The following is a 21,706-nucleotide window of genomic DNA, read 5'->3' as shown; positions in this document are numbered from 1 at the left end:
CTTTATGCTTCCTCTACTTTCTAGTCACGTGTTGACCTTGCACGCTGCGGCTACTGCGCAGAGGGAAGCAGCGGCGCTGTCCCAGGCCGGCCAACGCCCGCTTCCCGATAACGGCAGAAAATGAAACTTCGGGGAGCTGGCACCGGGCCGGCTGGAACAGTGGCGCCTGCATGGCGGCAGGCGCGCACGGTGACAGTCGAAAGTGAGGGAACTACGAGGGAGGGCGAGGGGAGCCACCGAAGCGGCGGAGTTGCCGAGGGGAAATCCGCTTCCCTGCCGCCCTCCTCCCTCACATTCCACAGTCTCCGCATGCGCCCTTCGCCGTGCTGTGCCGGCGCCGCCCGCTCCCTGAAGTTTCGTTTACTGCCGTCAAAGCTTTGGATGGCGTTGGCAGTTTCGCGGCCCTCGCTCGCCATGATATTTCACGACTCGCACAGTCGCACTCAAGATTCTGGTTTCAGCCTCACTGGCTGTTCGTTCGCACCACGTGCCCTTCTCCTCCACTTAGTCTCTTTCTTCCTCGAGCACTCCTTGGGGCACCCGTTTGAGGGGAGCGTTCGCCGACTCCGCTGACTTCGGTACTCCCAGGCAGCCGCACTGTAACCGGTATTTCGTTGCCCGCAACTGCACTATAAGCGATACGTGTATACATGGAGTGCTATGGAAAAATTAACGGGAGTCTGAAAAGACCGCACTATATCCGGTCCTGCACTATAAGCGGTTACGTTGTAAGTGGTCTATACTGTATTTGCACAAGCAAATACCCGAAACAAGAAGTTTCTAACCGTAAAGCCTTACTCCTAGACAAAAGTTGAAAGGTTGCCATTGAGGCACGATGTGCACAACTGTGCATGCAACAAAAATAATTGTAGGAAACTTTTTCTTTTCTAGGTGTTTAATAAAGTTCCTTTTAAAAAGAATTATAATTTTCTTGGCAGTCTTTCTTAATTCGCGCCTGAAGGGGATAAAATCTGTTAGTAAACTGCTTATATTGTTTGCTCCAGATGCTAACCTTAAAAATTATGAATGTTGGCCAAACAAAGCACAGCACCTTACGTTTTTACTTCGACCAACTCGCCATGCAATTTGCAGCAAAACACAACACACGACCAATTTTTAAAATTCAGGGTTTGACAGAATTTATCTGGTCGGGAAGAGGCATGACGACTAAAAGAATGCCGTCCAATAACTTCGATCTTGGTCAGCGTTCCCTTTCATTAAGCATAAACTAATTTTGCCAATTTACAGTCAATCCAGGATATATTGAACTGTTAAAGGGATCGCAAAATAGATCAATATCAATTAAAAATATATCAAATATGTAAATCGGAAGTTTATCTGAAAACTCCGGAAGTCTCCGACAGTCTCCCAGGATCATGAAAAGCTGTACTTAATAGAACTGTTTCTCCAAGGCCATGTCTAACGCACAAAAGTTCCTTTCGTTTTTTGCAGGCAAATGTCAGAAGTCACTCGCACTGCAGAATGTTTTTTATCAAATTGATGGCAATGCTAACCCTATAAACCTGCATCGCCCAGGCGTGAGACAGCTGTGCGCCTCTCATGCGTCGAAGTGCTTGATGCACTTTTCAATTCAGGATAAGGTGGAAATGGATGCAGTAAAGAAGCAGACCAATCGGAATGGACATGCAATAAGCCGCCTTTGGCGTACTGGTTCTGCAAATTCTGTATGAACATGCCAATGACTGATCATTACATATCGGCATCGACTCCAAGAGGCAGAGAAGCTGTCAGATTTGAAATGCTGCAGTACACCAGAGTCCATTCCCACTCATATGTCCCTGGGAGTGCAAATGAAATGCGTTCAGTGCGGAATGTGGGCGCGTAAATCACAAAGTATTCAGCAACGCTCTGCAATAAGCTTTTCGCAAAGTGTAGATGTGGCGTGTGGAGATTTTGTTAACTACGAACTGTAATGTAAACATCGGTCCAAGGGGAGGTTGGAATCAAATTCGTTGTGGCCGTTCATGGAACCTGAAAATGCCGGAACCTGAAAATACCTAACGGTGAAGACTTCAGCCACTAGGTAAAAAAAAAGTGCCATAATTGCTTTCTTCTGCAATCCCCACATCGGACCAGGAGACCTGCGTTCTCTAAGCAGCGTGGCGATCCGCGTTGCAATAATGAACGGCTGCAGATAGTATACTTCACTCCACAATGGTCATTCCGCTATCAACATCTTTCACCATATTACGTGGCCATGTTGCAGTGAAGTTTTTAACCCAGTATTGCCCATTGTTGCATATCTGCAACACCCAGTTCCGCACCCTGCCGTTTGCGAGGATCCTAATGCAGCATTAAACGCTGTCCATACTATTGTAACTTAAGGGTTTTTCATTCCACCAAGTTACTATCTTAGCCACTTGGGAGCCAAACGTCATCGTTTCTGCAGTTTCCAAAATGGCGGCACCCACGTCGTCGGCAAGCTCCGCAAACAAGATATTGTAAACTTTTTTTATGAGTCGTTAAGTGGACCTGCGCTACTTTTTTCACTTTATGTATGTAGAGGACACTCTAGAAACTAGTCTAGAATGTAAAAGTTTGCTTTGCGCTGGCTCTGTTCTAGAAGATATTTTTTGCACGTGGTGTGTTGCATATGTGCAACACTGGGCAGAAAATGCCATAATTTCAGCTGTTGCATATATGCAACATTGTTCTTCTACATGAAATGCGTCCTCTATATTGTGACGTGCATTCATGTAACTGCAGCTAAGGTCTCTGCCTTGATAATGGGTGGCTCAATTTCCTTTTTTAACGATTTTTCAGGCATCTACTGTCATTTAAACCTCAATGTTCTGTGCTGGGGATGTTCTTCAGGACGGGACTTATAAACATGCACAGGGTTCGTGTTTACTGGCATAGCGGAAGTAGATACGAATTAGTGGCCCAGGTTATGTCTCGAAACAGGTTTGAGAAAATAACAAGCCACTTGCATTTCTTTGATAATGAAGCGGCCACTGAAAAAAATTAAGGGCCAGTTCCCCCATGATCGTGTCCTCGTGTAGAAAAAACTATCATCAGCACTGGCTCGAGCGTCGTAGTCTTCCGCAGCTCACTCGTTGGCGACCCTCGCTTGGCGCTCGTGCCGTGGGAAGCCGTGCCGAGCGCGCGCTCGTGCCATTGCTCCAGCGTTCGTCGTCGTCGTCTGCTTCCACAGCTGGCTGCGCTGGCGCTAATAATTGCAGCGTAGAATTTCACTTCACTTCTGTCGTCCTAATGGGGAGACAACGTTTACGAGGGTATTAGCCATTGCGTCCATGGCTCACTTCCTTGTGCACCAACGTGACTGGCTTGCCCTAAGAAAAAAAGTCAGCAGTGGACGAAATCTTGATCCCTTTCCGTGGACGTTCTTACATCCGTCAATACATGCCTAATAAACCGAAAAGCAAATGGGGCCTGAAGCTTTGGGTGCGTTCCGGAGAATCAGGTCTGTGCTGCGATTTTTATGTATACCAACACTGCAACAAAGGTTTTTATGGCTACCAGGATGGCTACCAGCTTCGACTTGGAGCTGGTGTTGTGCTCCAGTGGTGTTCGAGCCTTCCGAAGCGAGACGAAAATCTAGTTGTCGCTGACAACTTCTTTACTGGCCCTCACCTTGTAGAAGAACGGACAATAATGGGGATCTCCTACATTGGCACAGTCCCCGAAAACAGACTGAAGTGCGGCAAGTTCATGGATGATAAATTGATGAAAAGCGAGGTCTGGGTACTTATGATACTTCTGTTGCCTCCTGTGATCAAAAGAAAATGGTGGCCGTGAATTGGTATTACAACCGCTGTGTGACTCTCCTTTCCAACTGCATTGGTGCCAACCCGGTTACCTCCGTGAAAATATGGGATAGCAAGAAAAAAAGGCATGTCGTCTTAGATTATCCAGCGATCATTCCTGCCTATAAAAGATCGATGGGCGGCGTGGACTTTCTTGACAAAATCTGCTTCTCATATCGTTGTTCCGTCAAAACGCAGGTAGATGTATTTATTTTACCATACGCCGAATATGGCTGCTGTTAATCTATGGGTCCATGTAGAAGAGTATCCTTCAGCAGCAGGGATCGTCGCCCACGCTCCTGAGAGAATTCCTCTCCGAGCTTGCTACAAGCCTTATCTTGCAAAACAAGTGACCACCAGGGCACCCTTCAATTGAGAATGTCACACCACTCAAGAAAGTGTGCCTAAATGTCCTTCGCGACGTCAGAACCGACAGCAAAGAACACTGGCCCACATGGAATACACGGCGGAACCGCTGCAAGGCGTGCCCAGAGGCGTAGACGCATGTCTCTTGTTGGAAGTGTCAGATGATGCTTTGTTTGAACAGGGATCGCAACTGTTTTGTAACTTACCACCAGTAGGCTGCGAACAGGCCTACTTATGCTTTGTGTTGTTTTGGATGTTATATGCGCCAAAAGGTTGTTCACTTAGCTTGGCCTCAGTCTTATACATTACTGCCCAGTGTTGCATATATGCAACACTCCATAATTAATTCACAGACTATACCTTTGAATTTTTTATTGAATATTGGTCCTCCCAGTGACTCTAAGAATACGAGGAAGAAATATTTTAAAATTTGGAATAGCGTTTCACATACTGGGAATTAATGGGTTAAAACCAAATCTGCCATTATGAAGCGCAAATAGGATCCTTGCCGCACAAGCCATCCATATTTTGAGACACACCTCGCTCATATTTACAGCTGCCCTTCAGATTCAATGTCTTATTTAACAGTATCTCCTAAAACAATGCCGTTTCGTCGGGAGAGTATTTCCAATGAAGCAAGAAGTGATCACAATTGGTTAGAGGTGCACTCGAAAGGGTGCAGCGTTCCGATATATCGAATGTGCCGGTTAGGGGAGTTCGGTATAGGCAACGTACAGTGGCATACCTGCCAACCTCGCAACATTAAAATTCGGGAGACCGCTGCGCGACGAAGATGGGGGGGGGGGGGTCAAAAAGTTTTCACTGCCCCCCCCCCCCAAAAAAATGTTGCCACGTGCGAAACAGCGCCCGTGGTACAGAGTCCATACTTGTCACGACTCCGCCGTGTATGATCGCAGAAATACTTGCACGTACCATATTTTCCCATGTATAAGACGCTTTTTTTTCTGAATTTTTCATCGGTGCGTCTTATAAAACGGTGCAACTTCTGTACGTTTTTTTTTTTCCCAGAAAAACTGTCGTCAAAATCTTATTCGATGTTATGGCCATGCAAAGCGCGCTGGTTGACTTAACTGCTCCGGGTTCTGTGCGCCATATCGAGGTGCCAGGTTCTCGTGATCGAGTTCCCGAGCGCTGTGCCAGGACGGAGCAGCAATGCAAAGCGACGGCAGGACGACCGCGAGTCGACCGACCCCGAAGTCGTCGCATCTGCAGATCGCTATCAAGATACAGCACGCGCTGCTGTGCAAACTGCGCAGTTGCTACCCAAGTACAAGCCGCGACCCCCCCCCTCCCCCTATCTTCCGCGCTAGCACGCCTTCCCGCTTTCCTCCCTTGTGCGCGATTAGGCTCACCGTCGCACGCTTTCACATACAGCATACGGCGCGCGGGGACAATGTTATCGCTCTTGGACTTCATACGGAACATCACGGCAGCCACAATGCAGAAATGCGCCTGAAGTGGAAACATATGGCACTCATACGCTTGCACGTGACCCGCGTTTACGGAGTGAAATAACGAACAGCTGCGTCTTATACAACGGTGAAACTTATATACGTCTTTTTTCCAGAAAAACTGCCGTTTTGAGGGGGGTGCGTCTTATACAAATGTGCAAGTTATATACCGCAAAATACAGTACTTATTCTTGGCTTTTGAAAGTGCTATCGATCTTTTTAACTGAACTCTGGGAAACAGTAGTTTGGCATTTGCACTTCACTCGACAATCTGACAAAGCTAACTGAAGCCTAGCGAACTCCCGGTCATATAACGACTGGAAAAAACGCTCGACCCAGCCTGAGACGAGCCAATCCGGAAAATCCAATGTGGCCGCGCCCGTCGGCTGCTCGCGTTCGTGGTGGTGCCGGAGGCCGCTACCACGATTCACAATGCATGCTGGTGAAGAACTGCTCCCGCGCCGCTTTTTCGCATGTTATATTTACTGGCCGGAAAAAAAAAAAGTGGCGGCCACTTTTCGGGAGATTTGAGGTCACGTCCATTCAATCAAGAGATGCGAGAAAAATTCGGGAGGCTCCCGGACAAATCGGGAGAGTTGACAGGTATGCAGTGGTATGCTTCTACACGTGATTTACAAGGGGATATTGCAACAATTCCATATACCCAGGATCAACTGTAGTAATTTATTTTGTGCAATTTTCTTGCCTCAATAAGCATATTTTTTGGCCACTGATTTGTACTCTAACACGAAAATATTTTGAAAGTGAATCTCAAAAGCACAAATTTTTATTAGGAATCCCAAAAGTTGGCTATTTTGTACTTTTCTGATAGAGCAAACAAAGAAAATGCAGTGGTGCAACAGCCAAAATAGAATTTGGAGCAATTTTTGGAGCAGGAAAACCTTGCTTTTGGAGCAGGAAAATCCAAATTAGGAGCGGGTTATGGAAAAAAAAAAAAAAAGACACCCTCCGTTTTGGAGCACTAAATCCCAAATTTGGAAGAGTTTCCCCCCAAAGAAAACTTATCATAAAAAACCATAAAAGTTACCACACATAATAAATGCACCCCACAACTTTGCATTGGATTTCTGGGGAAAAAAAGTGCGTTCATTACGCAAGTATATAAAGTAATTCACATTAGCAGCGTAAGTGAGGGCAGGGGCACGATCGGAGATCATTGTTTGGAGCGTGCATTGTTTCGCCGTGCACGGTTGATCTAGGCCGCGCCCCGCGAAATTGAATGCGCGCTCCGAACAACGACCTCGAACGCGCCCCAGCAGTGCACTGCACGCAACTTTTTCCGCCAAACACGTGGAAAGTACACCTGCATTTCTTTCGAGAGTGGTTCCCCGTGCGGTTATTTTTTTTTTTTTCTGATATGTCGCGACGTTTCGGCGGTAGTCGAAACGTGCAGCGACAGCGGCGTACAGCGAAAATCGGCACCGTTTCATTACTACGGTGCCTGTTGCCGCGTGGAACTGAACCCTTGCTAGTTTTGTGCATTGTGTCGCCTACAAAGCTCACGCCGTCAGCGCCGGGTCGCTTGCTGTACCGTACAAGCGAGTTTCCCGTGGAGTATTTGTACCCGCTCCGTTCGTGACCGCGTGCACAGATAGGGCGAGGATCTCGTTGAGTCAACGCGGCAATGGCAAACTGCTTTCGTTACAGCGCACTCCGCGTCTCCACGAGATTTTACTGCACATACAACACGCCGCACTGCAACCAGTGCGGCGTGGCGTGTTGCATTTCTCCAGCGCCCAGTTGCATTTCTCCAGCGCCCAGTTGCATTTCTTCAGCGCCCACCACCAAACATGCCAACGTCTCGTCTGGGCACTCCAGTTTGCATCTCGTCTGCGCTACTGGTACTGTAATGGCGTGTCAAGTTGCAAGTTGCCAATGCGGCCTTTATTTCCCGCTAAAACTCACGTAACCGAGACATTTCGTGGCCGGTCGGGCGTTTGGGCGCAGCGTGGCGCAATTTAAACATATATAGCGGTTTTGGCGCAGCTCAGCGCAACATTACGAAATTATATCAAAATGGCACAATTGGCGGAGCAGTTGCACCCCTGAAAATAAAACAAAAATGGTACAAGCCCTCATCCAAAGTACAAAGCTTGATCAGTTCTTTAGGCAACCAAAGCATAAAAATTCTTGTAATTTTTTTTGCCCCTCTGCAAATATAAAATCGCAACCAGAAACCCCAAGAAATTTTTTTTTCACCGCAAGTGCATTCTGGAGACACTTGTCATAACAAGATCAATCAACTGTTAAGAAATAAATCAGATGGTAGAACTCGATGTCTGGCACTATTGACCCTCCAGTTATTTCTAAGGCTGTGTGTGTGATTATCAAAACTTTCAAAGGTGAATCAAATACAAATACAGTAAAAGCTCCTTAATTCACATTTCACGGGACCGGGAAAAATGTCCGAATTATTCGAATGCCGAATTAACGAATGAACAGGAAAAACAACATTAAAATCACAGTTGTAGAAGCATACCTTTACTTGCTGAAGTATTTTGTAATAGTCGTCTGCTTTTTCGCACAGATTCGGGCTGACATTACAATTTTTCTTAACTCTTCTAAGTGGCCAACAGCACGCAAACTGTCGGAACTGCTCAGGCAAACGTCCTCCAATATCAAATTCGCTCTAGCAGGTGCTTGCGGTACTTTGACTTCACGTAGTGAATGACACCCTAGTCCATCGGCTGAAGGGCAGATGTAGTGTTGGGCGGCAAAACAACTACTTTGACGCTCTTCAGTTCCACTGTACAGTTATGGGCACTGCAGTTGTCAACCATAATTATCTTGCGGTCCTTAGACGTGAAGTGCCGGTCTAACTGCTGCAGCCAGCCTCAAAAATGTCCAAGGTCATCCAAGCCTTCCTGTTCGCTGTGTACTCGACAGGAAGGCTTTTGATGTATTTAAAACAACGTGGCTTATGCGCCTTCCCAATGACTACAAGTGGCAAGCGCTCCGTGCCAGTCATATTGGCGGCAAGAAGCACAGTTATACTTTGCTTGCACTTCTTGCCACCAATGCACGGGTCCCCTTTGAAAGTCACTGTCATGTCGGGCAGAGTTTCGTCTGCATTGAACACTTCACGTGGTTCATATGCGGCTATGTGCTCAAGCAGCTTTACTTTTCTTCATATGCGGCTATGTGCTCAAGCAGCTTTACATTTCTTCACTCGGTGGTCACGCTTTCATCAACGCTGGCCTTTTCGCCGCACACACTTCTGAACACGAGTTCGTGTCTCTCCCGAAACCTCGTGAACCACCCTTCTGACGCTCTGAACGATTCAATGTTCATCATTGCAGCGTACTTCTCGCATTGTGCCATGCTGAGAGGTCCGCTCAAAAGCAGATGCGCATTGCGACAGTCAGTAATCCATCGGAACAAAGCTTCTTCGAGCTGGGGATGAGCTGTAGTTCGCAACCGCTTTCTTGAAGCATGAAACTTCTCGCTTTAGAAGGCTTGAAGAATCTGTTCATTTTTCACGTACGATGCCAATGTGCTCCGCTTCACGTTGTACTTGATAGTGTGCTGTCGCGATTCACCGTTCTTCAGAGCTTGCAAAATTTCCACTTTAGTCGCCAAGTTCTTGGCTTCGTACTTCTGCCGCTTTGCCGGCGTTGCCATCCCTGTAGCGCACGATGGTGGTGGCACCCAAACACGGTCACAACGAAAAAAAAAGAACTCCGCCAAGAAGAGATCGTGCCGACTCGACAACACAAGAGAAAATGGCGTCGAAGGCGCAGTGGAGCGAAGAAAGAAGACGCCGACGTTCAGCGACGCTGCGATCGCCCCCATTAGTTGATGACAATGGCGATGCCCCTCAGGTTTCGGTTTCACTCCAGTGGTGCCAGCGCTGCTTTACCACACTTTCGTGTAGCGGCAGCCATCAGCATTTGTCCGAATTAAGCGGTGCGGGGCCGAATTCTGACTAATTAACGAAGGTTTGGTCCCATAGACTAACATGCACTTTGGCCGGGACCAATAGAGCCGTCGAAATTAACGGGTGTCAAATTAACGAGCTTTTACTATACTTCACTTCCAGGGTTCTCCCAACAGTGGGCAGCGGTGGTTTTGCCGCTTGTCACTCCCGCTGACCGCCCACCTCTATGACCACCCACCCACGAATGCCCACCTCTCGGGCTTCATGTTTGCTGTACTCGGGGACAACTTTCTGTGCCGATGCAGTAGAAGCTACGAGTGCGAGGAGCTGGCTTCCACAAGCGCGCTGTTACAGGGAAGCACGGACGCCAGCGGGAAGTAGTGGCACATGCTCACAAGCCAGAAACAAAGGCCGGGAAACTGGCGGTAAAAGCGAACGATCGCGGTACTAGACCTCCGAAAGTGCGACCACGTGGCATCACCGAGAGCACGGAAGTCGCATTTATCAGTACGCATAGCTGGTACGGTCCCGGAAAGAAGTGCGAAAAAAAGAAGACACGTGCGCAGAAAGAAGAACAAAACTCGATACGTCATCGACTCCACAATAGAATTTTCTTTTTAAAAATGAAAATAGCAGTTTTTCCCGGAAAGCGACGTATCAATTGCGATAGCAAACTAGTGGACAGCCATACGAAGTAAGGATAGTAGTAAGGATAGTATACGAAGGATAGTATAAACTTGTAAACACAGGCATACGAAATTAATTAACAAGCTCAGTGTCGCGCGCACAAGCAAACATGAACACATCTAACTCGATGACTGCAGAAAGTCACTGTCAAAACACTGTAGCGAGTAAGTGTGAATCAATGCCACAAACAGCGCAGAGAGGAAGGACACTGCCACCACTGCAGATGGCTTTCAAGATACAGCTGCCCGGATGGGAGCGCACGGCGTAGTACTCAGCCTTCCCCCTCGCCCTGGATCCTTGCGGCCCAGCGTGCGAGCGCGGTCGCTCGGGCGGCGCAGAGAATCCCCACCCTGCCTCCGGAACGTTGCACGCGACTGGAAGATGGCACTCCTTCCTGCATCCCGCCCTTGAGCCACGATCGCCGGTTCACCCTTGCACGCTTTCAATCACACACAGAGCAAACGGCGCATGGCGACGATTTTATTGGCCGTGGACTTTAAACGAAACCTCTCCGCGACGAGGATGCCAGAAATGCTCCTGGAGTGTTCATATAATTGCTCTCGCAATAATAAAAACGAGAGAAAGTCCCCTCACGGTCTTTCTCCTCTGGCGCATAGTGATACTGCATTCACAAGCTTTAATGTAGCTCATTGGGCCTATGCTCTCTAGAAAAACATCCTTTGCACAATTGCTCATTGCTTTTCGTTGCAATAAGCTACATCCATACCTGCCAACCTCAAGACTTTCACATTCGTAAACTCGCGACCGGGGGGGGGGGATGCGCGGGAATTCTGCCAAGGAGTACGACTTCAAACACTTGGAAGTACTGATAGAGTCTAGTACTGACGAGGCTTCGAGCACGCCATCACACTTGGCAGCCTATACGGCTACGAAACACCGGAGTGCCGGAGTCGCACTGCGCCCGATGCAACAGCACGTCGCACAAAAAAAAAAGTGAGGCCCACAAAACAGGTCATACTCGCGAAAAAAGCCTAGCGAAGGTGACAGGCGAGACAACTAGCCACAGCCTCCCATACCGAAACTGTGCCTGCCGCATCGACCCGAAATCGCCGTCGACTATGGGGGCGACACTTCTGTACAGGTGGGCCTCAATGTTGAGAGTAACGACAACCAGTGACTTCCAGCCGTCGTCTTGTTGATGACGAAGGCAACGTCACAGAACGAAAAATTCCTTACTCTGCAGACAATAAAGATTAAAGCACATACCCCCATCTCTATGCACCCCTACGTAAGTGGCGCCCCCGCCCACCAGCAATGGTGCGACTTCATTAGGAATTCTTTTTTTTATATTTCTCGAATATAACCACTTTTCCGTAAAAATTGAGCCGACATTCGTAAAATCGTAAGACGGGTCCAAATTCGTACACTTTACAGAAAATTCGGAAGAGTTGGCAGGTATGCTACATCCTTACTATTCACAGAGCCGTCCCCCTTACCGAGAGGTTGTCTTTCTAGCAAAACTGAGTCATCCAGGAGCTGAGCTTATTTAATGCGCTAACTTCTGCCATTACAGTAGTGTGAAGCACAGAATCAGGCACAGATTTGCAGGTTGGCTAGAAACGAACATACTGAATTATTTTCTCGCCGCAGTCGGCCATATATTATTTTTGTTGAATTTTCATACATTATCAAATATTTGAATAATTCAGAAATTAAGAACATGAATATTGAAAATACAATTTTAAACTGGCATCATAATTTGCTAATATTTCCACCCCTTTAGTTATTTCCCACAAGCAGCTCAGTAGAACGGACGTCCAGTTGCAGACCCGGCATTACGGATATCAAAAATTGTAAATAAGCCTTTTTTATCTAACGGACGCAATCTTCATATTTTCTTCCGTTCTAAAACATTTTCTAAAACATCACCTAATCAATGGGGGTGGACAAGAATTTTAAGGTTTGAAGCTAACTCGAAGCAAATAGTAAGTAGTAATTTGGGCGAATAATTTCGAATCAAATACAGTAGACTTGCAATAATTCAAACTTTTGGTTCATTCAAAGAAATTTCAAATTCTTGGGTGGCCTGCTATGTTTTCAACGTATTTTAAAGCCGCTTAATTCAAACTGCACCATTGCATCAGTCAGGAAAATAGTACGACAAAGGTTTTTTGCGTCAGGAATTTCAAACGTTCTTGCACATCGCCTCCATGGGGTATGTGGCGGTGCCGCGAAGGCATCCGAATTACCGGGCATGTCCGAAAAATTGGGCATCCGGAAAATCGGTCGTGGACTGTACTGAAACTAGCCAAGCTTTTACTTTTGCTCCTTAGAATACAACACAGTCAATCTTTAACAATAGAAATTAACATTGTTCTGGCTTGCCAAGCCTCCACAGCAACAACAACTTTATAAGTATTGTAAATCATAATGTACCAATAAAGCTGACACATGTTCTCTTTATTGTTCCTTTAAGAAGCAACAATTTTACTTCAGCTTACTTGGGGGGGCATAGGAGGGCCCACACGTCCTGTGGGGAAGCTAGCAGCCGCCATGGCAGGAGGAGGTGTAGCAGTGGGAGGGGTGCCCCTAGCTAGATAGTCCATGGTTGGGGCAGCACCAGTTGCAGCACGGGGTGCCGCTGCTGTGGGAGGCGGTGCCCCCTGCGGGGATTGCGGCCACTGGCGCACAGGAGCTGCCTGTGCCGGTGGGGCCTGCTGGGACTGCTGGGACTGCTGCGACAGCGGTGGAGGCTGAGGCTGCAGCTCAGCACTCCCTGGGGCACCCCACGCCTTGCGCCCACGTTCCTCCCTGTCCACGTAAGCAGAGGCCTGTGTAGGAGGTGGCTCCCGGCCAGCGCGCTGCTGGCCTGGCTGTTGCCCGGAGGAGGCATCCCAGCCAGGCTCCCGACTGCGGCTTGGAGGAAGCTTCGGTCCTGCTGGTCCCGGAGGCCTACACTCGCCTTTCTCGGAACCCTTCATGGCCACAGGCTTGCCACTTTCAGACACTGGCATAATGTCAGAGCCTTTGGAAGCTGCACCCCGACTGCTGCCCCCAGCATCATCTTCATCACTGAACACCAACTTGGCACTGCAAAAAAAAAAAAAAAATACTTTGAAGTCCATGAACAAAAACAATCCGGTGCTTTGTTGTAACTCATGAGAGCTTTACTGGAAGTGCGATGCACCAGCACTTCCTTCCTTTGCAGCTCATTGCACAAGCCCATTGAAGTGCAGACAGTTTCTAAGTAAGGTCACCAAGTCGACTATCGGGGTCCGTCAGACAGGCAATTATCAATCTCGTCACCGCTGCTGCTGTAATCAACTCAGTGAATCAACATCTCTCACGACAATGATCGCCCTGTCGCATATTTTTTTCGCAGTACAAGGCAGCACTATCAGCATTCAGAAGCTCCATGAAAGCACCTCCCGTTTCATCATAAGTAGCCACATGCTCCCAGAGCTCGGTAATGTCAGTGGCTCCCACCGTGGTTTCACCGATGGGGGGGGGCTTTGCCCTGGTGCAAAAAAAGCCCACCTTTTCCATAGAGCAGCATGGCCACTGAGTTCCAGCCTTCATGATCGCGTGCGCCCCCCATTTTCAAAATCGTCAATATCAGACTGCGTGAGCGCGTACTTCTTTGAATGCTGGAAGATTTGCAGCTTCATTTCAAGCGATTTGTTGGCACCATCTTCTACTAACTGGGCTGTCCGCTGCTTCGAGGCTGCTTCCGCGGCACATATCTGCACTTGCCAAGAAAGAGTGCAGAAAGAGAAGACGGCACATCGTTTTTCTCATCTCTGGACGCATGCGTGGAGCACGATAGTAGGTGACGTAGACGCGAGGCAGCTGGCGCCATCTTGTGACGTGCTGCGCCAACTCGCGGTCTTCTCCAAAGCTTTCGCAATCAGCACGCTGGCAGGATGCACTGTACGGTAATGGCAGCAGATACTAACCCACTTAGTGGCCATTCCACACAAAACGTGTGGCCCAACAGCGACCATCGCCAATTCTCTTGGAAAACATAGGACTAGATGGCTATTGTGCGAATAAGGTTTCACCAAAGTATTTTGATCCGAAAAAAAAATTTCATCCCGTGAGGGCTGTCTGTCGCGAGCTGTCTGAAGTTTCCGCAAAGAAGCAAAAGTTGGTTGGAGGTAAATTTCTTTTGTTCAAGTCTATTGGAATCGTTCCATGACATGGAGCATCCTACTGGCATCCTTATTCCACGACATAATTCAATGCATTTTTGAATTTTCCACACTTGGTTCAGTAAAAAAGCAAAAAAGAAGGTGCGTTTTCATAAATGTTTTGCACAAACCGTCAATTTTCAGCTACAATAATTTTTCTCCCTTTTTGCCTGTTTCTATAGGTTACACTAAATATATTTTAAATTAAAAAATTTTTTGAGAAAAATACCTACAAAGTTGATCAAAACAGACTTTTTCGAGAATCAGGACAAATGTATGCACTTTTTATTTGAGTAAATTTTGTTTGAAGCGAGAAAAAACATTTTTGAAGTCAACGACCCATATCACTAGAAGGCATGTGCCGCCGCTCTCCTCGTCGTCTGCTCTTCTCGTCGTCTGCCGCCCAGCAGACGGTGCCTAGTGTATATTACAGCATATGAAAATTTTCAATAATTTGTTTTTCCTCTTTTGGTGCTAGAAAAACTCAACAAAACGGTTTTCCTCAATCTTTCAGGAGATTTTTGTTTACTCTTACATCTATATATTCAAGTGTTTGTCAGATCTGAACAGTGAGATCAGTTGACAGTGTGGGGATGCACGACTCTCACGCGTCCCCTGATGTTTTCCCTGCATGTCTCCTGTAGTCCGGCTTCTCCGCGTGGCTAAGCCCGGCGGCGGTCGTGGTGGTTGCGGTGCATTGCGGGAGATGGCACGAGTGTCGCGATGCTAACGCCGCCGAACGGCGGGGTGACTTGGGAGAGAAAGGTCGAGGGCGCTTTCTCTTTGGGTTGGGATCGGTGAGCGACGCGGACGTCACGCGCGTGGTGCACCGATCCACACTTCGCGAGACGTCTCGCGTGGCTCGGAGCGGGGCACTGGTATGGACGAACACGGATCGTTCACCACCGTTCGCGTGACCGTACACGTGAGCGACTAGGCGATGGTGTCATAGCATGGGGAGAACATATTCGCTCGCTATTGGGTCGCGGTGAGTCGGACTTCCTTGATTTGTCACGCGCCCATGTGAATGTTCTATTGGTTGTAATTCGGCTAGTGTGCATTAGTGTATGAAAGGTGCAATAAATGCCCTTTTGATTGTTTGCACTACTGTGTTGTCGTTACTTTGTCCCAAGAGCATGTGTGAGACCCCACAACAGACACATAAGACTGCAGACAAGGCTTCATTGGAGTGGCTTTCAATGGAATGCGTACAAACGAAGTCGCAACGAAAGGGCATCAGAAAGAATAAGGCACAGAACTCAGTCCAACACTTTGAGAATGGATGTGAAATCCAAACTTCAGTACCATACCCTCCCAGCATCAAATGTCTTCCAAATATAAAGGTAAAAAAACGTTCGTAGCATTCACTTACGATTTGGAATCTTTGCACAGTTCAGCTAGAGCACCTGAACTGAAAGATTTTTCTACGAGACATATTTGAAAGCGTCATCTCAGACAATGCATGCCTATAGTACAGTAGAACCCCGCTGTTATGTTCCCGCGTGCTGCGTTTTCCCAGCTGTTAAGTCGTTTTCGGCCGGTCCCGGCAGCGTATTTTGCTTTCCGCGGAGGATTCCACACGCGAGAGAAAAAAGAAGGGCAAGGAGGGTGGCACGACCTTTTTTCCGCAAAGACGCTCGAACGCAATCATATCATTCAGATGGTTCTCATGAATGCATGCTGTGGAAGCGTGGCTGTATGGTCTAGGCCGCGATTTTGTAGCGATGCCTTATGACTTATTTTGGAACAGTCTTATCATCTACCGCTCACGGCCGGCTGATCCCGTTGATAACGCGAGCGGACCGTCGCTCTGACCACTGACAAAGCGTGATAAGCGCGAAAAGGCATTATTACTTTAAAGGCATCGCTACAAAATACCGGCCCTAGTCACCTAGTGGTTACGACGCTCGCTTTGGGATCGGGGGTACGCGGGTTCGAATCCCGCCTCGGCAAGGAAGTTTCTTTTCTTTCTTGGTATCACCATTTTCTTTTTTTTAAACCTCTCTGTTTGGTGGCGCGGTCGGTTGTGCACCGGCGCCGTGGCGGAAGCCGCGGTGCCGGGCGCCGACGCGATGCGGCGGTCATTGGGGTGTTGCGAAGTGCAGCATATTAACACCCCAAATAAAAAAATACTGCTCCAGTCAGGTAGACTGCTCCCTCCCTGATAGTGAGATTACATTTGGATCATCAAAACAGTGATGCGTTTATTTAGGAATACCATCGATCCCTTAACAGCAGCCACAGGTGTTTCTATTCAGGCGTGCGGTAACAAGAGTTAATTGGTGGGGTGGGGATTTCAATTGCACGCTTGTGTAACACCATTTAAGAAACCCCTAGCCAAACAAAAAGAAGAAAAAAACTTAATTTTTATCTTTGCCTAATTCATAATCAGACTTACTTGTAGTCAATGTCTCCCTTCGCAGCTGCCCAGCCATCTTGGGAGTCATTCTGAAGAATTTCATCAAATCCTTTGAGGTCTTTTTCACTGATGATAGCAGGCCGCTGGTAGCCATCCTCATCAGGTGCATTTCTCATGCCTCGAACCCTACGTTTCCCAAAAAAGTAGGCAAAAGATGACAATCTTGACTAGCAAGGAAACAACTGTACTTACCTACTATCCGAGTAAGCATAGGGTGGGCGAGCACCTCCAGGCACACCAGAGTAGCTTGGGGCATAGTTTCCAGGAAATCCACGTCCATAAACCTGCTAGTCAATTAGTAAAAGAACAGTCAAGTTTCCCAGGAATGAAATTTGTGTAGCCTCCCAATCATTAAAGGGACACTAAAGCAAAACAATAAATCAACTTAGACTGATAATGTATTCTTCAAAAACTCTGCTGTCATTAATTTATTAGACTGCAACAGGTCAACTATTGGAAGAAAAAAAATCAAGCTCGAAGTAAATTTTTTTGAATTTCGCCCGCAAACCCCAACGTCAGCACTTTAGTGTGACGTCACAACTTCTAAAGTAATTTTTTGTATTTGGGCCACGCTGGCTCAGTAAAAGTTGGCGAAACTTTCCATATTCAGTCATGGGCTCCTTTACAGCACAATGCAGTCAATCTTCACCGCCAAAGAAATAACTGGGACCTAGAAGACGCTTTCAAAATCCCCGACATCACAGTGAACTGATTCGAGAACCCTAAGGTGCCGGCGCCACTCGCTTTCTGTGTTTTTAGTTTCTTTTCGGCTTACCAAGCCGCTTCTCACGGTTAGAGTGGTGTTTTTGGTATTGTGGAAGGGTAATCTACTGATACAGAAGAAATAATTTTTCCCTTTAGTGTCCCTTTAAAACTGATGATTTGAAATTGCAGTTTTATGCAATTAGAGTGATGTTACTCACACACGCCATTTCAGGGCAGCGCCAAATATGTACTTCAGAGCTATCAAATCATTTTTGGAGCTAGTTTAATAAATGAATTGCAAAACAGAGCCTTCACAATGGCCAAGCCAGGTGAAAGCAATTAGTGGTCACTTCTTTATAACCTTAAGGGGGAACACATTGCTCTCGAGTATTTACAAAATATATATTCCGAGTTAACTTGAGAAAACTTGGAAGCCTGGTTCAGGTTTCCATGCCGATTTAAAAAATGCAATTACTTTTTCTGTAGGTCGACTATCTCAGGCCATAACTAAATTTAGTTACTATTGATTGTAGGCACAATAACACCAAAAAACTTTTTCAAGGGTTACTAGTGGCACATGCCTAGATACAACAAAGCATGCATAACAAGGCACAGAGTGGTAGTAACATGCCCACTTGATGCTCCAGTATAAGGCAAAATTAAATTCACTTCTATCAATGGGTGCTCTATAAATTCAGCTGCCTGCCACAACAAAAATTGCAGCTCTAGCTGCTCTGAAGGCAAAGATAGTTTTTGAATGTTTGCAATAAAACCAAAATTTTAATTCTCCAAAAAAGAGAAAAACAACATCAGCTCATTTTTAGTAATCCCGTAGGCAGCAGCTTTGTCTTCAAGTGTCTGTACCATGTTCCAGTATGCACACTGCTCCCACGTGGCAAATACTGCGCCGATGCAGCATCACCACATATTACACAAGACAACTATCATTAATCGCAAAAACTCATTTAGTGCCATTTCCCAATAACCGGTGCTCTGCATTTCGTGCGCATCGAGATTCTTCGCGAGGAATGGATTGCACGTCAAGCCACGACTCAAGCGCGGCATTCACGCCGACATTCCGCAGGAGATTGCCATCTTTATGGCGAGACCAGTCACATTCACATTTGTCACATCACCACACAACTTGTCACATCACCACATAACTTAGGCATCAGGGTAGCCAAAAAACAATAAGCAAATGCTTACTACGTCAGCACGATTTTATTAGTGTAATGGATGAGCAAATACTTTCACTATTTTGCACAAAAGCAGTGCGGAAGCTGCAATTCTCATCTCGTGACTGATAAGCTCTCGCAGCGGCGATCGAGGCGTCGCGACTTCCTTCGCAGCACGGCCGCGGCGCGCGCCCTCATTTGCGACACGCTTCGCACTACCGCGCGCACATCCCGATTATTTCTTCGCAGTAAGCTGACCGCCAACAGATCGCACGTCCATCGCAATGTAGCCGGTGCTCTTCATCCTCGACAGCTTTGCACCAAGTCAAACCGAAACAACTGTTTGTCGCAATCGTGGCCACTATCGACGTGATGATGGATGGCGACTATGAAATCCCGCGGCCAAAGCGTTGTCATGCGTGACGGTAAACGCAATAAAGGCACAAATAGGCACGAAGCGTTCAGTCGTTGCTGTTATTCGCGTACTATTTCCGCTGCTGACTATGGCGATGCAGACTCCGCCGCTTCGTTTCGGTTGTGTGCTAGCGCCGTTTCTGCTCTTCTGCGTCGCACATTTCCAGCTCTTTAATGCAAAAATCTATAACCTTAGAAATTTATGGTTGATGTATGGCTGCCATGACGAAGCATAGCCTCCGAGATGTGTACCGGTCGTCCATGGCTTTTGGCTGCCTATTCGGGAGCGCCGAATAATTCGAAAATATCGAATACCTGAATTCGAATCGAAGCGAATAACGAATATAGAATTATTCGATCGAATATTCGACAATATTGTATATTCGCCTATCCCTACTTTGCACCTATTGGACTCTGGCAGCGCACCTACCGCTGCTTCCAAGGCGCACCACCGCACTCACCGAGAGAGAAAGGGAGATTGTAGAAAGCTAGCGCAGACAGCGCTTCTCGCTTTTTTTTTTTATTCTCTGCACGCTCGCTCGATAGCCGGCGACAAGGATGCACAAGGTTGAGATAAAACATACGTATGCGAAGCAGCCGGCGCCATCTTGTGGCACACTGCGCAGACTTGTGAGGCTTTCACAGGGCTTCGCTAGGCTTTCGCAATCGGCGCGCGGGCGGGATGCACTGCTCGGTAATGGCAGCAGATACAAACTCATTCATGTAGGCAAACTCTTCGCCCCGTCTCAGTTACGGGAAACTCAGCAACGCAAATTGCAAGATTATTCTGCATGGTAAATGCTGCCCAGAAGGCAAAATGTCAATCGTTATATCCGATATGCGGTGAATAACATCGTTATACGAGTTTTCTCATAGCCCTAATGTTTAAGTTGACACTATATCAACCGATATATCGTTATACAGTGCAGTCCACTTATAACATGTGGGTTCTTGGCGTCTCACAGGAGATCAAGCACCGCGGGTTCGAGCTTAGCGAGCCACAGGGCCGCGTCAGCCGTCGCCTCCAGCACCGCTCGCGCGCGAGCTCAGAGGCCGCAAGGGGCTACCGAGCGACGCAAGCAAAAACACAGTAAAGCCCCGAGTTGACGGAAACCGTTTACTGAAACCGTCGGCACCAGAAATGCATAAACGCCCGCACGGAGGGGAGCCAAAGGGGTCCCGCACCTGGGCGAAAATACAATAGCAATACAATACAATAGCACGTCGCGGCGAGAGCACAGGCTCAAGCTGGAACACGCCGCTAGGAAAAGTCCCGACGGCTATGCTACTTGCTCTGGCGATAACCAATGGGTGAACTCGCGAGAGCACGGGCAATATCCTTCGGCTTAGGCTTTCGGCAAGTGCGGCTCGGCGGGGTACAACAGAGCGCGAGCACTAATGGCACCGCTCGTCGACTTAGCGACGGGAAAAAGGATCAGCACAAAGTATGCGCTCCCCGCACGGGCTCCAGTCCTAGTCACAAAGGTGTCGGCGGACAAGAGGAAAGCATGAACGTACCGTGCGCTAGTCCCGGAGAGCAGTGCGAGCCACGCTCCGCCGCTAGCAGCCGAAACGCGGCCGTCAGCGCCCCGCCCTCACCGCCAACCGCCGCGTGCGTGCGTAGCGCCACCACGGGAACCGGTTAGGCGGCGTGGGCGGGGAATAAGGCGAGTGGGGAACGATGGCGAGGGATGGCAGAGCAGGGGAAGCCCGCACAATCGTGCTGGCGCAACCCTCAACCCCCACAAACAATATCAAGAAGAATGAAAAATCATATCGTTATATCATCGCTATATCTGGACTGCCGTAAAAAAAATGGCCGAATATATTTTTGTAGTCCCGAAACCAAACCAAATTGCCACTTGCGATAAGATATCGATGTTGTAGAAAGTAGGCTGTGAAGAATAAAACATTTATTTATACCTCTAAATAGCGCCTCAATCATTTGGCGCACTGAAATAGAAATCTGCACTTCACAACGCCGTGTGCGTCACGTCCAGCTGCTACGCAAACATTGGCAGCTATAATTTAGCGTGCATTAAATCAATGAGCGACTCGATCGACGAAATTGCACTTTGGTTGAACATCGGGGTCGGTGTCAAAGACGGGCCATTGTCAATCTCGTCGTCACTGCTGCTGCAGACGTTGCCTCCCTGGTACAACGCCGCCTTCTGTCACGAGAACGATCGCCCCACCGTAGATCACTTCGCAGAATGAGGCAGCACCACCTGCACTCACAAACGCTTTTTCACGGTCAGTGCCGATGCGCTCTCAGAGTTCGCTACAGTCGACTCCCGTTAATACGAAGTTCACGGGACCCGCAAAAAAGTTCCAATTAAACGAACTTCCAATTAAAAGAAAAGCACAAAACACGTCACCTTTATTAACTTCAAAGCGGAAAGTCTTTTATGAAAAATAGTCATCTTTGTCTGCTTCTGCTTGCCGAATCTAGCTGCGGCAAGCATGTTTTGCAAGCAGTAGACGTGTCCAAGTGCTTCATCGGCGTTGCTTTCTCCAACAAAAAATCGCTGCGCGAGAGCAAGACCCGCAGCTACATCGGCAGCCCTCGGTTGTGGCTCGTTTTCGATGTCGTCGTCAGCGTCGGCGTCGCTTTCATGAATGCATTCATGG

General features: G+C 47.7%; 1 protein-coding gene across 11 annotated transcripts in view; it reads right to left on the bottom strand.

Moving 5' to 3' along the window:
• LOC119436845 (protein PRRC2A) overlaps positions 1 to 21,706 on the bottom strand; it is a 140,981-nt gene that overhangs the window by 98,230 nt on the left and 21,045 nt on the right. For 7 of the 11 annotated variants that reach the window (XM_049660011.1, XM_049660019.1, XM_049660018.1 and 4 more), the window contains exons 8-9: positions 16,761 to 16,907; positions 12,674 to 13,262 (exon numbers count right to left, since the gene is read on the bottom strand). In XM_049660011.1, the coding sequence (XP_049515968.1) occupies positions 12,674 to 13,262; positions 16,761 to 16,907 (736 nt within the window). Of the gene's footprint in view, positions 1 to 12,673; positions 13,263 to 16,760; positions 16,908 to 16,973; positions 17,069 to 21,706 lie in introns of all 11 variants that reach the window. The other 4 variants (XM_049660012.1, XM_037703834.2, XM_037703839.2 and 1 more) reach the window with 3 other exon arrangements.

The sequence above is a fragment of the Dermacentor silvarum genome, chromosome 1 (assembly GCF_013339745.2).
Source record: "Dermacentor silvarum isolate Dsil-2018 chromosome 1, BIME_Dsil_1.4, whole genome shotgun sequence".
In the NCBI taxonomy this organism is placed as follows: Eukaryota; Metazoa; Arthropoda; class Arachnida; order Ixodida; family Ixodidae; genus Dermacentor; species Dermacentor silvarum.
This window is presented reverse-complemented; position numbering and strand designations above follow the sequence as displayed.